This window comes from Cardiocondyla obscurior, linkage group LG08 (assembly GCF_019399895.1).
Source record: "Cardiocondyla obscurior isolate alpha-2009 linkage group LG08, Cobs3.1, whole genome shotgun sequence".
Classification (NCBI taxonomy): Eukaryota; Metazoa; Arthropoda; class Insecta; order Hymenoptera; family Formicidae; genus Cardiocondyla; species Cardiocondyla obscurior.
The window spans coordinates 7471683-7491257 of record NC_091871.1 but is presented as its reverse complement, the minus strand read 5'-3'; the positions used below and the strand labels follow the sequence as shown (position 1 = coordinate 7491257).

General features: G+C 44.6%; 4 protein-coding genes and 1 long non-coding RNA gene across 9 annotated transcripts in view; 3 read left to right on the top strand and 2 right to left on the bottom strand.

The window, feature by feature from the left end:
- Nucleotides 1–387: 387 nt before the first annotated feature.
- LOC139104651 (uncharacterized) lies at nt 388–5649 on the bottom strand. Of its 2 annotated transcripts, none has more exons than XM_070660250.1 (6): nt 5366–5649; nt 3745–5286; nt 3133–3297; nt 2832–2987; nt 2152–2718; nt 388–2050 (listed from the first exon to the last, which is right to left on the bottom strand). In XM_070660250.1, exons 2-6 carry the CDS (start codon nt 5212–5214, stop codon nt 1706–1708), a joined length of 2703 nt encoding a protein of 900 aa, XP_070516351.1. In that variant the 5' UTR covers nt 5215–5286; nt 5366–5649; the 3' UTR covers nt 388–1705. The 2 variants fall into 2 exon arrangements, with proteins under 2 accessions (XP_070516351.1, XP_070516352.1); XM_070660251.1 differs by having other exon boundaries at nt 3745–5262.
- A 37-nt stretch (nt 5650–5686) lies between these two features.
- LOC139104661 (uncharacterized) lies at nt 5687–7659 on the top strand. Of its 2 annotated transcripts, XR_011546062.1 has the most exons (3): nt 5785–5950; nt 6237–6452; nt 7169–7659. It is a non-coding gene; the product is annotated as an uncharacterized lncRNA (long non-coding RNA). The 2 variants fall into 2 exon arrangements; XR_011546061.1 differs by having other exon boundaries at nt 5687–6452.
- An 884-nt stretch (nt 7660–8543) lies between these two features.
- On the top strand, nt 8544–10875 carry Lipt1 (Lipoyltransferase 1). 2 transcript variants are annotated; one of them, XM_070660262.1, is made up of 5 exons: nt 8544–8726; nt 8819–9299; nt 9572–9679; nt 9904–10117; nt 10278–10875. In XM_070660262.1, the coding sequence occupies exons 2-5, from the start codon at nt 8820–8822 to the stop codon at nt 10637–10639; spliced, it is 1164 nt and encodes a 387-aa protein (XP_070516363.1). In that variant the 5' UTR covers nt 8544–8726; nt 8819; the 3' UTR covers nt 10640–10875. The 2 variants fall into 2 exon arrangements, with proteins under 2 accessions (XP_070516363.1, XP_070516362.1); XM_070660261.1 differs by having other exon boundaries at nt 8544–9299.
- On the bottom strand, nt 10002–13676 carry LOC139104654 (immunoglobulin superfamily member 10). The gene is given in 5 exon segments (XM_070660260.1): nt 10002–10993; nt 10995–11562; nt 11741–11901; nt 12193–12426; nt 12670–13676. Coding segments are annotated over 5 exon segments (1335 nt in total). The 5' UTR covers nt 13003–13676; the 3' UTR covers nt 10002–10954.
- A 2402-nt stretch (nt 13677–16078) lies between these two features.
- Glut4ef (Glucose transporter 4 enhancer factor) overlaps nt 16079–19575 on the top strand; it is a 71806-nt gene continuing 68309 nt past the window's right edge. The window contains exon 1 of one of the 2 annotated variants that reach the window (XM_070660957.1): nt 16079–16888. In XM_070660957.1, coding sequence (XP_070517058.1) covers nt 16505–16888 — 384 coding nt within the window. In that variant the 5' untranslated portion in view covers nt 16079–16504. The remainder of the gene's footprint in view (nt 16889–19575) is intronic. The other variant, XM_070660959.1, reaches the window with a different exon arrangement.

Sequence of the window (19575 nt, the reverse complement as noted above, 5' to 3'; positions counted from 1 at the left end):
GTGAAAAAGTACCCTTTCTTCAGATCGATGAGGTAAGCTCAGCTAGTTACTGACCATTTTACGCGCGCATTAAACTTATCTACTTACTATATAGCTAGAACTATACCAAAATCCATTTAAGCTCACTCAGTTTTCTCGCTGATAACATGCCGGAGAGGAGTTTAAACGCAGCAGGGAAGTGAGGTGTTTGGCGGCAGCAGGGAAAATAGCGTGATCTTCGGCGAGAAAAAGCGCGGAACGCAATCTCCGCGAGGAGAACGAAAAGTAATCGGTGTCCATCGTGCCCCTGTATTTAGGTATCGTAACGATTAAAAATTGATAATCATGTTACAAGTGACGCGTTATGAGAAGTAATTCAAAGTAATATCAATCGGCTCTCGTAAAGTAAGTATACTTGCGAATTTAATTGTAAGAAACGTAATAAGTAGACTAAAAAAGAAGGAAAGGGAAGAAAAACGAAGAAATCTCGACGCGAGGGATCATCCGAGTAACTCGGCTAGGATCAACTCGAGTATATGATACGATCGGAGTCGATTATAATCGTGAGGATTAAATCGCGCGAAAACTGTGTGCAAGGTAAACAGAGCTCTAAATTAAGAACTGCGGAGCGAGGCGGATACCATCGTAGGCTGTAAAACGCACGCGCATATATATATATATATATATACATATATATATATATAAATACATAAATATATTTCTCAAGTACATAGCATGTATCTGTGCGACAGTGTTTTAAGGAATTTAGCTACGTGAAAGCAAATAAAAAATAAAAAAATTTTTTTTTAATGAAACGCGTCAGGTGGCAACGAATGGTGATAGTGATCTCTGAACGCCGATGAATTATTAGCCCGATCGAGCAATATTCCGGTTATAATATACATTCATGGGACATGAATCGGAGACCATCTGGATCATTTCGAAAAACTATGTAAATTTCAAATTTGCCTTTCGATTTTATTGCTTTCCACAAGAACTAGAGATAGATCGCCTATGAACAAATAATAGCGCGAGACAATGCTTTTTTTTCATCATCGTTCGGAGGAGTCGAGTTTTGCATTCTTAAATCCGCATGCGTTCTTACGCTCTGTATTACAATCGATGCGAATACACCGGATACAATCTTTTTTTCTGTAAAACCACACACATGAAAGCTATAAATAAAGTAATTACGAATCTACGCTTTGGTTTATTAAACAAATTATTTAAATTTTCGGCCAGCCAGTTGTTGACAAGTTACATGGCGAAGAGCTTGAAGCTCTTTAGTTAAATTTAATATTAAATACGAATATCTTAATTAAATTACTAATATTAAATATGAACATCGTAACTTTATATGACGAGTATGTCATACGTCTGTGTTAAAACAAATTAAAACTTTGAAAAACTTTTGCCCTTACGTTAGAGTCGTAATATATCGTTACATCAGAAATGAGATTTATGCAAACTTTTCGAGAATTTATATTGAAACAATAAATTTGTTGTGCATATCATATAATATGTTGTGTTGGATATATCATATTTGATTCATAAAATTTTATAAAGATTTATAAAGATAAAACAATTTTGAACAATAAGATATGAATACACGCGAGAAAATTGCATTGCGATAACGCACGTAAAAACAAACAAATTAATTCTCCATTTCTGATGTTAAATGTTTGATACATAATTTAAAAACAATAAAATAATATAATACTGTTAATCATTCAAATACTGATTGGCTTCGCGTCAGGGTTTCCAACGACTGATATTGCGCTTCCTTTGTGAATTCACGTTCGCGAAAGCTGCTCGAGCTACATAAGAGTCTCCTTGGTCTGTTTAGATCTACTCGTCGCAGAATTCGCTCGAGATTGCCTTCCGATGCGGTCAAGATGGGCGAAATGCTGAGATTCGATCCGACTCGATTTTTAATGACCCGGCCGTTTCTTGGCGATCTTCCAGTTTGATCGTTAGGTCTACGTTTTGCCGATTTGAGTTTTACGTTACGTAACATTTCCAGAGATACTACCGGACCCTTCGGACCCGGCACAGTGTTCCGTCTGCTTTCCTGGAATAAAAGTATTTTTTATTTTCCATATTCACCGGATGTAAAGAAAAAATTTTTAGAGAAACGTGTAAATTACAAATTCTACAAAATTTGGACAGTACTTTGATGGTTTGTGGTGCCTTTTTTAGAGTGACTTTCAACAGGTCCTCGACGGTGATGCTGGGCCTGTTGAGTAACGGGGTGGACGATCTTCTTGTAGGTGTTCTAATCCTGCCACTTTTAGTACTATTGGGAGTCGTCGGTTGTATCGCTGACATTGAAGATTCTAAGGGATATATCGGTAGAAGCGGAGGGGGCGGAGGTGGTGGTGCCAATAAAGCTGATTCCGAAGGGTGAACTTTTGGAGGAAATAAAAACGGCAGTGGTGGAGGTGGAGGCGGAGGCGGAGGCGGAGGCGGAGGTGGAGGCGGAAGAAGAACTGGAAATTTTGAAGAAGATAGAGGTGAAGGAGGTGGAGGCGGAGGCGGTGATGGTGGTGAACGAGAAGTTGAACATGAGAAAGCGCGTGGCTGCGAAGATTTTATACGAACTTCCTCCAAAGTTTCGCGCAACTGCTTCAACTCCTGTAGCACTGCCATATTATCTTCCGTCAACTTTTTACTGGTTTCTTGAAAGGCGTTCATTTCAACTGTTAGAGCGTTGATAGTGGTTTCGGTGGTTGTTCGCATCTACAACGAATCACGAAAATAAAATCGATACATAAATTTTCAAACATACTTTTATTAATATTTAATTTCTACAAAAACTTGTAAAAAATAAATCATATTTAATTTAATTTTACCTGAACAAAGTCTTCCGAAAGTTGTGTTATTTTTTTTGACACGACGTTTAACACTTTATTTTTAGACTCTGTTGTTTCCATCAGACAATCAAATCTGTTTATCCAAACAATCCACGAAGTTGGAATAGTCATTTTCTCACGCAATTTCTTATAATTCTAAAAGGAAAAAAAATTAACAATAAAACAATTTGTAAAATTATTCATATGAATAAGTTTCTGTCTTTACATGTTAAGAATATAGATTTATTAGAGTCGAAAATGTTTAAAAATTTGGCTGTAATTAAAAAAAAAAATAACTTACGACATTAACGAAATCTAGCAATTCCTTTATCCACCAAAAGCACATGGTAATGGTCCATGTGATTATATTGAAGGAAATATTTCTTCGTCGATTGCAAGAATCTCGAGATGTTGCAGCATTTTGCGGCGTTTGGGGCTTACGAGGGTTGTCCCAATGATATTCTGGCTAATTATTTGAAAACACAGAAAAAAAACGTAAATTTGCGTAAAAAGATAACTCGTAACACAACATAAAGAATAGAAAGGCTTCCCACAAAGTTTCACATTTATAATTTTCAGCCTTTCTTCAATACACTTTATTGAATTTAATATTTCATAAATAAATTAAATAAATGTAGAATGTATATATTTGATCTTCTTTTTTAAGTTCTTCGATCAATCTGGATCAAGTTTTATACACTCTACATATAGAACTCTGCAGCCCGTCATAAAATTTTAATGTCTCTTTCTAATTTCATCCCTTTAGCTTTGTGATTAATTAAGTATACGTGAGCAAACTGCATGATAATTAATAAAGGCGCTAAATAATTTCAAAATATATGGCAATATGTTAAGGGTAATTTAAATTGGCTTTTTTTATAATACTTGTATAACACAGCAAATGGAATAATACCTTTTGCGGGCAGCCACCATCGCCATCGGACAGTTTAACGTTGGAAACGATCGTTGACTTTTGATCGTGGCGACTCTTTTCATCGAGAAACGACGGTGGATTTGGTTGAAGCATGCCTCCCTCGGCCTCTTTGTTTTCTCCTACGATGTTCGCTTTCAAAAGAAAAGAAGGAGAGCAAGGATCATGATGTGCTGGTTGCTGATATTCAACTGCTTTCTCTTCTTTCTCGTCTTCGAACGTCAAAGTCATTCGACGACAACGTTTCAGCGACTTGAGGCGAGGCGTTGTAGATTCCGATGGATTTCCGATCTTTTCGATTTCTTCATTCATTTTTTGGACTTGTCTTTGGCTGGTCCATCGCAGTGGTGACAGAGGCGTACAAAATATGGCCACGGGCAGGGACAAAGTCGAGACGGAGACGTAGGTGAATCTTCGTAACAAGGATCCTTCGCAATCCCTTTCTTGAATTCTCTTGCTTGCTCGCCGCAGATACTCAAAGATTTTTCGGAACTCACGCCAGTTCGCCAGCAATCGTTCGCCAACCTTTTCGAGCACCATTTCGAATTTTCCACCGCTGCTTCTTTCCTTTTTCTTCTTCTTATTATTCATATTGTTTTGGGACTCGCTGGCGAATCTCTGGAGCTCTCTTTGCTCCTCGCGAAAAATTATTTTACGTGGAAATTCCGAGTCTCCTTTTCCCGCTCCATTGGCAATGACTGCCGATTGCTCTTTATCCAAATAATCGTTTATCTCATGTAGGAAGTTGTTGCTAATTGAGACCGTCTTGTCCAACAAGAAATCATCGTTCGACATTTCAAGTTTATAATGATCCAATTCTGCTTCCAGAGGTTCATCTTTGGGGTTTGCATCCGAAAGATCCCGCGACTGGTTCTCCAAATTAGGACGCGATATTCTACAGCCGAAATTATCTTTCCGGACTATCTGGTCGACGGTATTCGGCTCTTCGTCGTGCGTTACATTGACTGTTGCATCGTTGTTTAGCTCGTTACCCAAAGAGAATAAATTTAATAAACAGCTGTCTACAAAATCGAACGAGCTGCCAACAATCGACTTGGGGGCAGCATTCCACTCATGTTCTTTCGAGTCTTCTAAATTAGAACAATCATTTATGCATTCGGTGCTCTGCTTAAAATTACACGTTGGAAGATCCACGTGCGAGATTGGCGACTGTTCGATTATCTGCGTGGCGATTTCCGGGTTGACTTTCAAGTCCTCCGACGTCGTCCTGGGCTGTTTAGGAACGATCTCCGGGCTAAGTTTGTCGTAGACCACACGCTGCACATGCTCGAACAGCACCGATTCCGGAGAACGTGGCAGCAAGAGCTCGCTCTCTTTTCTATCTTCGCTCTTCGCGTCGGAGAATCTCGACCAGAGGTTTTTTTGAAAGGACTCCCGTACCGTCTTGACTTTCTGTCGCGATCGTTTGTACAGCTTGCGTTTGTACATCATGAAATATTTTCGTTCAATCACCGTACCCTGCGATCGCCTTGTAACAAACTATAAATATTTCATTACTCTTAACTGAAATTAATTAATTTAACTTATTGATCAATTTATTCAACAAACGTTTATCGAATTGCAGAAACCGACAAGTTATTACCTTTACACTCGAGTATGCTACTGGTCTATTCCAAGGTTGTCTAAATGTATTATTGTGTCTTGATATTTACACGTAATAATGACGTTAGCTTTCCATTGCGCGGGTATAATTTTGCTACGAATTACGAAAGTACTTGAGCATTTGTCGTTTCTTCAAATATAATTTAAATTCTCAATTATAATTAAATAAAAATGATAATTTAATCATGCACTCATACAGGTAACCGAAGAATTAAAAGTAAACAAGATGACAGATCGGTCAATCCTGGGGTTTTGCGACGCCGAGTATCAGAAAACGCTCGAAAAGTATTAGAGGTATAGGAGGAGTAAGTTGGTATGGTAACATAGAGAGAAACCTGTTCCCGCCAACTCCGTGGCCTCGCCTCTTTTGTAATGGCCGTCACGAAATAACGCTTGGTCATTTAGTTCGGAAAAAATCCACTACGAGCCGTCACCGACAGCTCGAGAGTTCGAGAGCAGAGAGATAGATCGATGGAGGTTGAGGTTATGACCAATTTCAGTGAAATACATACAGTTAAATGATAAATTGGATTACATGGAAAAATTAATTTATAAATATAAATAGGTGAGTATCTCTAACTGTTAAACCCTGCAAAATGTTATGTTTTATATTTCTAACAACAATAATACTTGTATATATAAATATATTTTTACACAAGTTATTTTGGTTAAAATTATCCACAGGTATGTTACTCGCAATATTACAATTATGATCTTATTAATAAAATAATTAAATACATACCCTGCATTTAAAATTTTCTTTATAATAACTACTCGATTAAAATAGAAATATAATTGTGGATTAAATATTATTAACTTGATCATTATTATATTTTTTTTTGTAACAAAAGGTATTATCAAGTGTGAGTGTCACGCTCGTCGTACACAACCTTGGTTTCTCTGCTGGCTCGATCACTCCTGCGCACGATGACCTAAAGCACAAACGGAGACCAAAAAAAAAATATCTTTGCAGCAAGCTGAATGAATCGACGTATCAGTTGTTTAACATTCTCATCAACCTAACTGCACCGAGAATAGCTCGGTTGTTATATCGACTGGGATCACTGGTACGTATGTGATCGCCACATATAGTTTTCGATGCTTATTAGACGGCCTACGAGTCCACTTTATCGTGTATCCCGATAAATGCATTCCGTGTGCATTCACACGTGTCTATTCCAATTCGCCGAATGTTTTCCAGTTGCACGGACAAATCTATAAATATAAGTTACATATCTGTTATACTGACAATGAGATGTGCGCGATCAACTTAATAACTCTAATACGCATTATCGCGAACAAGCTGGAACATATAATATATAATATACGCGGCCGAATCAAACGGATGTTCTTCTCGCTCTCGGAACAATTCGCGAAATGTTTAAGAAACGTTAATTATTTAACATGATCGTTATCGAAGGGAGATTCGTTGACCGAGTGGGTCACGCGCGTGGACCACAGGCTCATCGTCGACGTTGCTGACCGTGGGGGGTAGTAGGGCGCGGGACGGCGATATCTCCTTATCGACAGACCTCGATTGTCCCCTTCCCATTTGCGCGTGATAGTAATTGACACGTGAACGAGATCTTTCCGCGGTACAACGCCCTACGTTGCTAATGCACACAGCAATTTGTTTAAATTATTATAATAAAAAAGAGAGAGAGAGAGAAGAGCGCGCGGAATAGAAGAAAAAAGAATTGCATCGAAATAACGTATTATATTAATCTACGCTGCGGCTGATATAATTAATGATAATGTTATGCGTGTTTTTTTTTTTTTGCAGCCCCACTCGCCACTTTTCACATTATCGGATGTTTATCATTAAAATATACACGCGAGCTTGCATTTTCTTGTGGAAATCAACCTCGAGGACGCTCCGGGCAGGAAATGCAGATTGCAGATCCTCGCGAATATGTGGCATGTCGTTATCGCGACGCAAATTTACTTCTTCGTTTGTGCTCATATGTATAAAATTCTTCTCGTCGTTGTCTCGTAAAGACCGAAACTACATTCCTAGCCCGGAGTGGACAAAAATGTCAGCAACGGATTAGGTAAATTCGACATAAGATTCATGGTTATTTTTCAGTAAGCAAAGATCTCGTAGCGAATTTTTATCATACGTTATTTGCGGCGTGCCAGAGGTTACTGTATACAAAGTTATTTAACTATAAAAGCATATATTTAAATACCAACGATACTTATAAACGGTTTGATAGCATGAAAATGTTCAATCTTCCAATACCGTCATATTTTTATTAAAATATTTATCGAATATGTTTTCTGGCTAGTTGAATTTTAAGATAATTTGCGGCATCGTCGCAAAATATTATATCACGCGTCTTATCGATGGCCCGAGGAAAGACTCGGGGAAAAAAAAAGAAATTACGGAGAGAGAAAAAACCGCATGGATATGATTATACGTATATATAGATATATATATTTATTTCTCGCGGTTACGTTTTACGCGCGGCATAATGGCGAGGGGCAGCCAGACGTGACCGCAAACAAGACGTCTGGTGATAGTGGCGATATTGCGCGAGCACGCGCAGCAACGTCGGTGACGAGGGGAGGTCCTTATCGCGATATTTACGGGTCCGATTCGAAATTCGGTCGCACGCGGGGGACATGAGGGACCTGATCGAGAAGGGGACGCCGTTGTGGCTGCATCACGCGCCTGTCAGCTGTACTTTGTGCCTCGAACCTAGATAACCTCTCCGGATGAAATCCCCTCCGCGGATGAATGGAGGAGCAACGGCGGCCACGATGGAGTGTCGTATAAAGATCAAACCGGAGGGTTCCCGCGTCTAATTCCACGTTAGCGACCGACACGACGGAGTCTGCGACCGAGAAGTCACTTGTGCAACGTACGCAGCGGGTATTGTGGCCCACGTAGCCACCAGAAGTTTTAAGAAGAAAGAAAAGGACCAGACTTAACCTCAAGAGCCGTTCCTTTTACTTGGCGCGGGCAATTTTAATTTTTATTCAAACTGTCAGCACACGGAGGAATGCAAAAGGACTGCCGAGACTGTCTGGGTATTCGGTACCGCATTAATTCCCTGGATCAGACCTGGAAGTGGTTGCACCAGACCATCGCTCTGCACGACTACCTGATCTCTATAACCGCGAGTGAAACCAACGTCCCGATGTTCTTCCCTCAGTAGAGCCCGTTCTCTGTCTACCAAGAGGGATTAACTGTTTGATCCAAGGCTGATTTCACGTGAGGTAACACCTAGGGGCCTCGCGGTTCATCAGATCCAAGACTGATATATATATATATATATATACATATATATATCTCAATAAACACGTAGACACGTGTGACCGTGCGTCAGTTAGATCAGGTAGTCTGCGATTAACCGCTCGTTAACAACGTACCACCAGGGTGTTTCACGTCACATCTTCACACCCCACGTGCAATGTCTTTGCTCTTCAGGATGCTTGCCGCTGTCAGACGTTATACATCGCTCAATAGCACTTGGCAGGTTACCAGATGTGCATCTACTTGCAGTAGCAACCCCATCGAGAAGTCAGTATTTATATCACAGTCCACAGATGTATTCGTCAACCTGGCGTTGGAGCATTGGTTGTATCGCAATTTCGATTTCTCTAAGCACCACGTCCTGCTTTTCTGGAGGAATAAACCTTGCGTGGTTTTTGGCCGCCACCAGAATCCCTGGCTTGAATGCAACGTCCAGGCGGCCGAGAAGGCAGGAATCGCTTTGGCGCGTCGTAACAGCGGCGGGGGTACCGTTTACCATGACCCCGGCAATCTCAACCTCACGTTTTTTACTCCTCGCGAAAGATACAATCGCAAGTACAATCTAAATATTATCACAAACGCCTTATTTCGCCAATGGAGTCTGAAGAGCGTAATCAACACACGCGAAGATATTCTAGTCAATGGAGATTGCAAGGTATTTTTTTATTCACTTTGTTTAAAGATTCGTTAAAGTCTTGAAAACTGAAAATTATTTTTTATCATGACCTTTTGTAACACGACTCACGTAATCAGGATGCGTTATATAATTCACCCGTTAGCGCTAAATGTTTCGACATGAGTGACGTAATGAGCAAAAAATAGATCAATTGCGAAATTGTAGTTTGTTCTCGAGATTTACATTAAACTTTGAATATGATTTTAATATTATCTCAAAGATGTACTTTTTAACTATTATATGTGATATAGATATCTGGAACGGCTGCAAAGTTGGGAAAACCGAATGCTTATCACCATTGTACACTTTTGGTCAATGTTAATAAAGACAATTTGAGTTCAATTCTCGAAAGAAAGGAGGTAAGGCTTTCTCCGTATTATCGATGCACATATGCGAGCATTCTCTCGCGAGATACATGTACTTGTGTCACAAAACAATTCCATGACGTAACACTATCAGCAGGGTATCAATATTGAGCCGCTGTTTGTTAAAGATAGTCCCACGTTTTATACAGAAAAAAAAAAAAAGAAAAAAATAATAATAAAAGAAGAAACGATGTATTAATGGGTGAATGTACTTTCAGAGTGGCATCAGTACAAACGCGACGACGTCCACAAGATCTCCAATAAAAAACTTATGTGATATTAACCGAAATATCCAAATGGATAAGCTTTTATCCGCTATTGGCTGGGAATATTTGCGTACAAAAGCCCTTGTTCTCGAAGACGGAAGATATGATTTAGTTGAACAACAGAAAGGATTCAAGTATATCAATCCGACTGAAGACTGGTTCCCTGGTATGTATAAAAAACAGCTTTAATTATTTAAAAAAATATACTGAAGATAACTAATTTTGAAACGAGTTTATATACTTGATTACTAAATAAAACTTGCTAAACATGCTAAGCATATGCGTATAGTTAGTTAATATGAAATATTTTCATCAATCAATTGCAGGAATTGACAAATTCATCAGTGAATTCCGTTCTTGGGATTGGAATTTTGGCAGGACACCAAAATTTATAGTAACCCGCATTCTCGATTTTCCCGCGCACGACGGTAAAGTATATCGTCTGAATTTGAGCCTGGAAGTGCAGGACGGCATCGTGGAGGAAATTAGAATGAGCTTACCCGCCGGATTAGTATCGACCGACTTCACTCAAGATGCAAGCGTGATTAGCAATATTCGCGGAACGAGATACGATCATGAAGTAACAGAAAATATAATCGCCGCGATTGGCGGTAAGACTGTTATCTTAAACACGGCTCAAAGCGTAGATGAAAATAATATGAGGCTTGACAAAGCCACGTTACAATGACTCGGGGCTTCGAACGATTCTGCTCCTAACGTTATTGTGTTCAAACGAAAGTAATTGGTGCTAAAATTATATACATATGTTGTATTATACATGTACATATTAAATTCATATTTTATACGCGCGATATAACGTACAAAAAATAAAAATATATTAATTAGTAATATATAAAACTATCGACGTTGCAATATTTGAAACGTTGATTAAGAATATTTTAATAAAATGCACATTATACATCATTCTTATCAATGATTTATGGAGAAAATATTTTTTTCAAAGCGCCAAGTCAACCTCCGGTCATATTTTATTATTTTAAATTTAAGTGTAATTCGTACTATTTGTGGCAACATTGCTATTATAAATTTGTAAGTGATGCGTTACGATAGAGTCCCGGTTGCAGCATAACTTCGCGATACGGCGGCGGTGGAGTATCGGGATAAGATATTGCGCTATCACTGAGAGCAGAATCCTCAAATTGCCATAGATCCTGCAGCAGCGATACTCTTTGAGCGTCATTATTGGTTTGTCTACGATATTCGTAGCAGCAATTTATCTTTTTTGTGAGCCATATGTAACAAGCGAACATCCCGCACGCAGCACCGAGCAAAACTCCAATCGTGAATAACCAATACGGCGATACGGAGTTTAATGTTTTTGTAAAACTTGTCTCGTTCGTCATATTTATACAAGCAACTGTATTTTCGTGCACCGGCGTAGGATTCTTGTTTGTCACATTTTTCTGGACGTCTATGTTCGAAGTTATTAAAGGCCGACGTTTTTCATACTTAATTCGCGGATTGTAGACTATCATTTTTTCAAATTTTTTCGGTTCCACACTTTTTCCACATACCGGTTGATATTGTATACTCTTGCGGGCTAGATATATCTGCAAATCACGCGTAAGCTTGTCGCAGGACCAAGGATTTCTAAAAAGAAAAGATAATATATGAGAACGTTTTAAACTCCTGACAAATATTTTACAATTATCTGTGCTATTTGGACGTATTGAGATATTTTAATTATTTATTTATATACGATATATAAGATTATTAAATCATATAGCTTAGCCAAATTGTATATTAAATTTTTAAATCGTTTTCTTACCCCTCTATTGATAATTTTCGTAAAAATGGCAGGATCTTAAGAGCATCGCTGTCCAGTTGAATCATTAAATTATTGGAAAGATCTAGAGTACGAAGATCAGAGAGTCTACTAAACATATCTGTCGGAATGTAACTAATTCGACACGAGTCCAGGGTTAATGTCTGCAAAAAAGAATTTAATGTTTAGTTTAAACAAAAGAGCCACTTCTACTATTAAGTTTTTTAATAATTTATTTTTAAATAATTAATCGACATCGAGGAGAGGTCCGTGGCAACAAATGTAAATAGTATAATTTTATTATTGCGAATATTAATTGTGAAAATGATGTATCCGTGAGAATTAAATAGCTCCGTAAAACGTTGAGTCGTATTTACATGTCGCTAATGCAATCGGAGTGTAAACGTTGATGTAAATGTAGTTTGCAGAGACCATTAATTAATATTCGTTATTACCGTGAGCCATGGGCATTCCAGCTTCGGCACATGAGAATTGAAATTATTTTTCGATAGCCGTAAAACCCGTAAACTTTTCACCGGCACGAAAATATCCGACAGGAGATAGTATAGGTGATTTCGAGATAGATCCAAAACCGTCAATTCGGATAATCCATCAAATGCGTTTAAGCCAATCTCGCTAATTGCGTTTGCGGACAGATTTAGATATTTAAGCCTCGTCAATCCTGCTTCCTAAAATAAGAAAAAAAAAAAAAAAAGCATTGCGACGTGTGCTCATGAGCATAAGGTGGAAAGCGTGCGCCACTAAAAACCATTTCTAATAATTTATTTAAGAAAATATAATATACAAATAATACTTAATTTCTTAAATAAATTATTAAAAGTGCATTAATTTTAAGTTTACGTATAAATATATATGTATATTCCCAGATGTACAAATGAATGAAAGTTGTGCCGCACGTGCGCGGTACTTACCGTTAGTTCATAGTTGTTTAAAATCGATATCGAATTATTCGACAGATCCAGAGCCTGCACGGTGCTCGGGGCACCTGTATGAATGCTGTAAAGATGACGATCAGAGCACGAGGCACGTTGCAATTCGAACCAGATATCGCACACGCACAACGACGGGCACGATTCCGATGCCCCGACTTCACCGAGGACCAGGACGAAGATCCAGGTCCACGCAGTTACTCTCATCATCACGTGGCACGCAAGACCCACCCGGTCCTCAACATTATCATCACCGATTGTCTGACGTTTTCGCGTTACAGTACGAATCGCCTTACCCAGCCACGAAACTGCCATACACTGGACGTAATCTTATCTGAACTGTGTATATCAACCGTGCGGATGACGAATCGTGTACGTTAGAACGCGTCACGTCGCCTGTTATCCCGCTTGCATCGTACGCCTTGCAGGAACTTCTGAAGCGAAAAGATCCAAACGAAGAGACGAGCCCTGCCTAATTCCCTCGAGACAAACGGAATCCGAACAGAGTTTGAAACGTTGGAAAACTGAAATTCTCGAAGGCCAGTCATCATTAGCTTCGCCTTCGGAGACAACAATGCTGACTTGGCCCTTTTAGTTATTGTCCTGCAGATTTTTTCAATTTTATGTTACAATGCAGCGTAGTCGGGAAGAGAAAGAGAGAGAGAGAGGATACATTTCTATATAAATTTCCCACGAATGACGAGGCACGCTCGCCGAGCGTGAACAATGGATGGACCGATCATAAAACGGGACGTTTCGAGGAAAAAAAAAAAAGAAAAAGGAAAGAGGCGCTTCCACCGCAAACTGAAAGGAACGACTACGATAAGGCGCACATGATTCTCCGGCGAGAAAAACGTTCGCTTGGCATCAGCGGGATAACGGTGCGAACTTTTCCAGAGTTTTCCGTTGTCGTAAAAACGTATCCCGGCATTGCGTACATACGTCCAACTTTCGGCGCACACGAGACGAGATATGCTTGCGTTCAAGCTGTCCTATTCAAGCTCCCTGGCAGGTAAACCCTTTTTCGCGTCGTCAATAATTTTTTTTTTTTTTTTTCTTTTTTCTCGCCGAGAGAAAGAGCTTCGACCATTGACAAAAGTATTTTTAATTTTATTGCGTTACGTATTAATGCGTTGTTACTTTGTATTTGCGTGTCCGTTCGCAGTTGCTCGTTGGCCGGGCGATTCATGCCGTTCGTCGTTGAAATGAAAATTGATTATCGGTGCGCCTCTGCATTCGATTTTATTTAATTTCTCCTCGTGAAACGATAGGAAAATTAGACCGGCGCGGGGTGAGAAATTTTATACGCTTCTAAGCCTACGATTTATTTTGGTATTTCGATAGTTTACGATACCGAAACGTCATTATCTATGTACGACGAGTCGAGATAATGGATCGCGAGTTAACGAAGGGGAAGAGAGAGACAGCCGTTGGGGATTTCGGCACGAATAACTCTCATTATCCTTCCTGCGTACTCGTAATGAGGGTCGAGCTAACCAGCGAGGCGCGCATATTGCGCAACGTTCACGGAAATAAATCTAGGATAGGCTGCTGAGAACCGCGCCGTGGACCGTTGCTTTCTATTTCGCCGGCCCCCCTCCCGCCCCCCTTCGACCATGCGTTCCCCTCGCAGCATCTTCCGGCCATTTTCATCGCGCGTCCTCCGCCATGACGGGATCGTGTCCGGCTGACACCCCGAGAACCGGCCGGCGATCTCGATCGAGGGAGAGACGGCAGGGGCAAGCAACGAATCGCGCTATGCTCGACGAGCGTCGGGGTCGAGGAAGAGGCGCGCTCATCGGGAACGTGGCGCCACGGTTCTCGTCCGATCTTTCGCGTTTCGGTTCTGGCGCCTCCAACTGACGCGCGTCCCTAGCCTGCTCGCGGACGAGGGGAACGTCGTCCCGCGACAACGACTCGCATTTCGGGGAAGCGGAAAGCGGATTACGTCGTCGCGAACGAGTCTCGTCAAAGGCCCCGCGTGTCGTCACCGGGCGACTCAGCTGATGCAAGATGGATCCCGAGCGCTGACAGCTGAAGCGTGAAGCCGGGCTCGGGTCCGACGAATACGCAGCGCGCGAGGCACGGCGTCGTCCCGGTGGGCTGACGCGCGGTGAAATGATTTCCTCGCGGCGGGTTTTCACCAAAGTACAAGGTATTTCGCGAGAAAAACGACGCGGAATGGCATCGCCGGGAGTAGGTGAGCGGGGGAGGGGGAGGGAGGGAAAGCGGCCGGCAACGAGAACGTCGAGGGCTTTGCACCGCGGTGGGGCGCGCTCGCTCGGTTCTCCATGCCCGCGTCGGTTTCGTCACCAGGCGTCTCAGCTGACGGCGAAAAACAACCATCCGAGCATGCGTAGCGTCGATAACAGCTGATCTTTGCCACGGCCTCGCTCGGGAATCGCGTCTAGCCTGGATTCCGCGGCTCTCGGAGTCGGCGTTCAGAGCCGAGAATCGAGGAAGAAAGGTCCGCGCTAGAAGTCGGCGTCGCTTCGCAGAAACGCCGGGAACGCCGAGTCGAGTCGAGTCGAGTCGAGTCGAGTCCGCCCGCCCGTTGGCGATAGAGTCGCGGGGAGGAAGGGGAAAGAGAACCGCGCGCTGGACGGGGGAAAGAGCGAGAGAGCGAGAAGCGGGGCACGGAAGCGCGGTGGAGTGGAGTGGAGTGGAGCGTCTCGGCGAGCAGGCGCTCTTTGCCTAGGCTTCTAAGCCTGCGATTTTTTCCCGTTGGGTTCTCGTTGTCCGGGCGGCGGGCCAATCGGAGGAACTAGGTCAGGGCGTCCGTCCAATCGACGCTCGAGGCCGGATCACGTGGCTTTGTTGTTATCTATCAGCTGTTTTTCCCGGACGGGCGGGCGACCGGCCGGCGCAGTGAAAGCCGCTTGGCAGTCTGTCCTCAGTCCCTCCCGGTCGCTCAGCTGTGCGTCACATGTCGGGCGTCGCGAGTCTTTCTCCCGTGCGGATCGCTGTTAAACGTACGCGTCGAACGACCCGGCCAGGACGCCGACTATCCCCGGACCACCGTCTCCCGTCGGCGCGCGTCGGCCACGTATTATTATGCTGTCAGCCGTGTGCACGCCAGCGCATCGCCACGAATCGATCACCAAGTGCCTCGAATATGCGGACGGCGTGACGAACGCGGGCGACGGTGCACGCCGCATTGTTGATACGCTGAGTTCTGTGTTCAGGCCGCGGAGGCCGCCGCGTCCCTTCGGCCCCGTCTAAAGCGAGGGATCCTCCGTCGCGCGGCCGATTCCTCGCCTCTCCCCCTTCGCCCCCTCGTTCCTCGCTCCTCTCGACCTCCGCTCCCCCCCCTCCCCCCCCTTCTCGTCTCGCCGGGCGCCGAGTTTTCAGCACTGCCGCCGCCGCCGTCGCCGTCGGTGGCAGGTACGCGACGGCGTGATCGGTGCGTGACGAAAAGCTAGTCGGGACGATGACCTAAAAGCGAGATAAACGAGCGAGAGAGAGGACGAGTCTCTTGGGAATTTCTTGGTGGCGGCGTGGCCGAGCGGCGGCTGGAATCTTTAAAGGGAGCCGACTCCTTTCTTTCGGGAGTGCGCGTGACCGCGTCTCGACGCGCGTCCTCGCGCGCGTTTTAATCTTGAACTTGCAACGTTTTCCTCGAACATTCTCGCGCCGGGAAATAGACGACCCCGGGCGGACGGAACAGTCGTGTCGAGGAACCAAAGTGTTGAATGCTTCGCGTGGACTCTACGCGAGTGGACGATCGAGAGAGAAGAAGAAGAAGAAGTGGAGGAGTGCGCGGGGGACTAGAATCCTGTCGGTGCGCGCGAAATCGTCTTGGTAGAAGCCGCGAATAATGTCGACGGGCAAGAGGCTGGCGAAGCGTAGCATCATCGGCACCAGGGTGTGCGCTCCCGGTCAGGACGGCAAGTACTACAGCGGCGCCATTTGCGCCGTCAAGACTCCGCAGACGGGCGAGTCGCCGGGCCAGAAGAGCGTCACGCCGAAGACTCTCTACTCGGTGCGCTTCGACATCACCGGCGGCAGCCCGCCGAGCCCGAAGGAGTACTCGGACCGCGATCTCATCGGACCAGGCTTCGGCTCCGTCACCGGCGCGCGACTGGTGCCCGGTCAGAAGGTTTATCTCACGTACAACGGCAGGGAGATTCACGCGGAGGTTACGGAGCATCGCCAGCATCTCGACGAGGTGGACGTGGTCATTGCCCCGAACGGACAGGAGGTGAGTTACATTCCGCTCTTATGCGCGTCCTCGGGCATCCGCCAAACTCCGCGCGCCGTCGATCAAAATTCGGCATCCCTGTGAATTCATCAGACTGCGCTCGCACGTGGATATCTATGCTCGTTCGCCTGTCACTTGGACAAGGAATATCGCGACCGCGTACGAGTCTCTTGAAGAAAATAATACTCTCTCGCGAGCGAGCGTCGACGGAGGAAAGTCGAAAGTCGCGGACGACGAGGAGCGTCGTTTCGTTCGCCTTGAAAGCGCGAATTCGAAAGTAAAAGCCCCCGCTTGCGGCGCGGCGCGGCACGGCGTGGCGTCTCGCGGCGCCGGTTTTAGACTCCGGCGCGATTTGGATATTCTCGGCGCGTAGCGGGTTAACGATCTTTAAAAAGACTCAACTCCCATCGAAGGCGTAATATCGGGCGCGTCGAGGAGCGCCGAGATATGGCGTCACATCCCGGGGCCCTTCGCGTCACGAGCGCTTGCGCGATCGCTCGTAAATCGCGCGACGATGCGTGTGCCCGCTCCGCCCGGCGACGACGTATCCGAGCGCGATCTAATTTCGCGAGGCGACCGGATCGAAATCGCCGATACCGACGATCTCGATCCGGTCGCCGGCAACGGCGTCTCTCCCTCCCGATCGAATTGGCATGTGTTTCCGCCCCGACGATATCCCGGGCGACGGCGGATAAAGATACGCGAGCTATTAAAAAGAAAGGAGAATCGTGAAACCCGTCGGCGCGGCCGGCGGGGACGACGCGCGCGCGCGCGTGTGTCGTTAATCAGAAAATTTAATTTTCGTGACCCCGTTCCTAAAGTGGACGATCGAGTGGCTTGCCCCATTTCCGCGGTGCGCATGAGCGCGATCCTCTCGCCTTTCCCCGCTCCCTCTTCTCTTTCCTTTTCTCTCCTGATGCGTTGACGGGATAGATGACGGCCGGGAGGAGGGAAAAGCTTCACCTCGTCACGCGTTGCATCCCAATTCGAGCGCGCGCTGGGAGAACGCCGGCTCCGTCACCGAGTATCCAGCTCACCGCCACCTTTAACCCTATTTCGCCTCTCGGCCATTTACGAAAAAAACGCCTCGCTGTTCGCGCGGCGAGAAACCGCCCAGGATAACCACCTTCGATACGTTCCAACTTAATTTTTTTTTTTTTTTTTTTACTAAATTATTTTCGTTAACAATTGGAAACGCGACAGCGTTGAATAATGTACGCAAGGCAAATTAAATTCGTCGACGCGGAAATTTTATAGATCGGGTACCGTCGCGTTATCGGTATTCGATGTTGCCATGCCAAATGCAGCCGCGGCTTTACGAAGCCGGGCCAGGGAACGTCTCGCGCGCGGACTTGAGACGGTAAAATTGAAAGTCGATAAGCGGACGGGTTAACGAGTGGGTTAACAGAGGGAAACGCTTCTCGTGCCGTTGACGTCACACCCGGTGCCGTCCGCGACGCGCGATCCGTCAATTTTCTCGCCGGAGCCGACTCGAATTACGCTACCATCCCGGCGCATCCATTTTTGCACGCTCGCAGAATTGCTGCGCAAGTGTGCCGCGAATAAATGCCGTTCAACGCGCGAGAAATAAACCGTCGAAACAAAATTAAAAGAGCGAGAAATAAAAGAAAACGATTAACGCAATTATTTTACACTATTTGTTCGCGCGACGAAACGCTCGGCTCTGACACGCAAACGCGGCACTAACAGTTTTTGCGCGTTAATAAAATTTCTCGTAAATTGCATTTCCGTAATAAACTGGCCCGCGGCTCGCGCGGGAAAAAAAAAAAAGATTCGCTGATTTGGCAAATATTTAGCTTTTAACAGCTAAACTAATTTGCCGCGACAGCTAAATATTTGCCGTATCGGCGGATCTTTTTCCTCCGCGAGGAATCGATACAATATTTGCGGTGTTTCGTATAGGAAAACTTGAACGTCGACCTATGGATTAACGAGATCCACTCGCGACAAGTAACACTTGTCGTTGGATCCCTTACGATGTTTCGAGCTTGATGAAAAAGTTGACTGTAGAATTACTTGAAATCAGCGACGAAAGGCGTTAATATTTAGCCCCCGCGTCCTTTGTTCCGCGGAGTTAATCGATAAATTTATTGCGCGAATAACGGGCTGCTTACTTATTCCATCGGAATTTCCGGAGGAAACGTGTGAGGCTGATTTCGTTCGGTCCCTCGGGTAATACGGCTCCGCGCTTGGCAGAGCGTTGAAAAATTCACCCCGGTTTGCGAAAAACAAAAATTGAGTAACGTACGTTGCATTGTTACGTCACATGTATCATTGCATTTTTTAATTCGGCGAATTAGCGAACACCCCCCCTCCCCCGAAGGGATACGCGGTCCCGCTACGCGAACGCGGGGAGATTTGTAATGAGAGGCACTGCATGCGTGCGTGCGTGCGAGCGCGGCTCTGTTGCGCCCGCGAAGCGGATACGGTAGTACTCGCCGGCGCACCGGCTACCGGGGTGACCCCACGTGGAACGCATTAACGCAATATCTCTACCTCCGTTAGGCAGCTCAGGCGTGACCGGCGGCTCGGCTCCATTTCGCAGAAACCGCGGCGCGCCGTGGAAAAACGAACCGGATCCGCGCGGCGCTCGCGTCCGGTCTCTCGCGGCTCTTATTGTATCTTTCCCTCCCTCTTCTCTCTTCCGTTCGCTGCCCCCTGGCTTC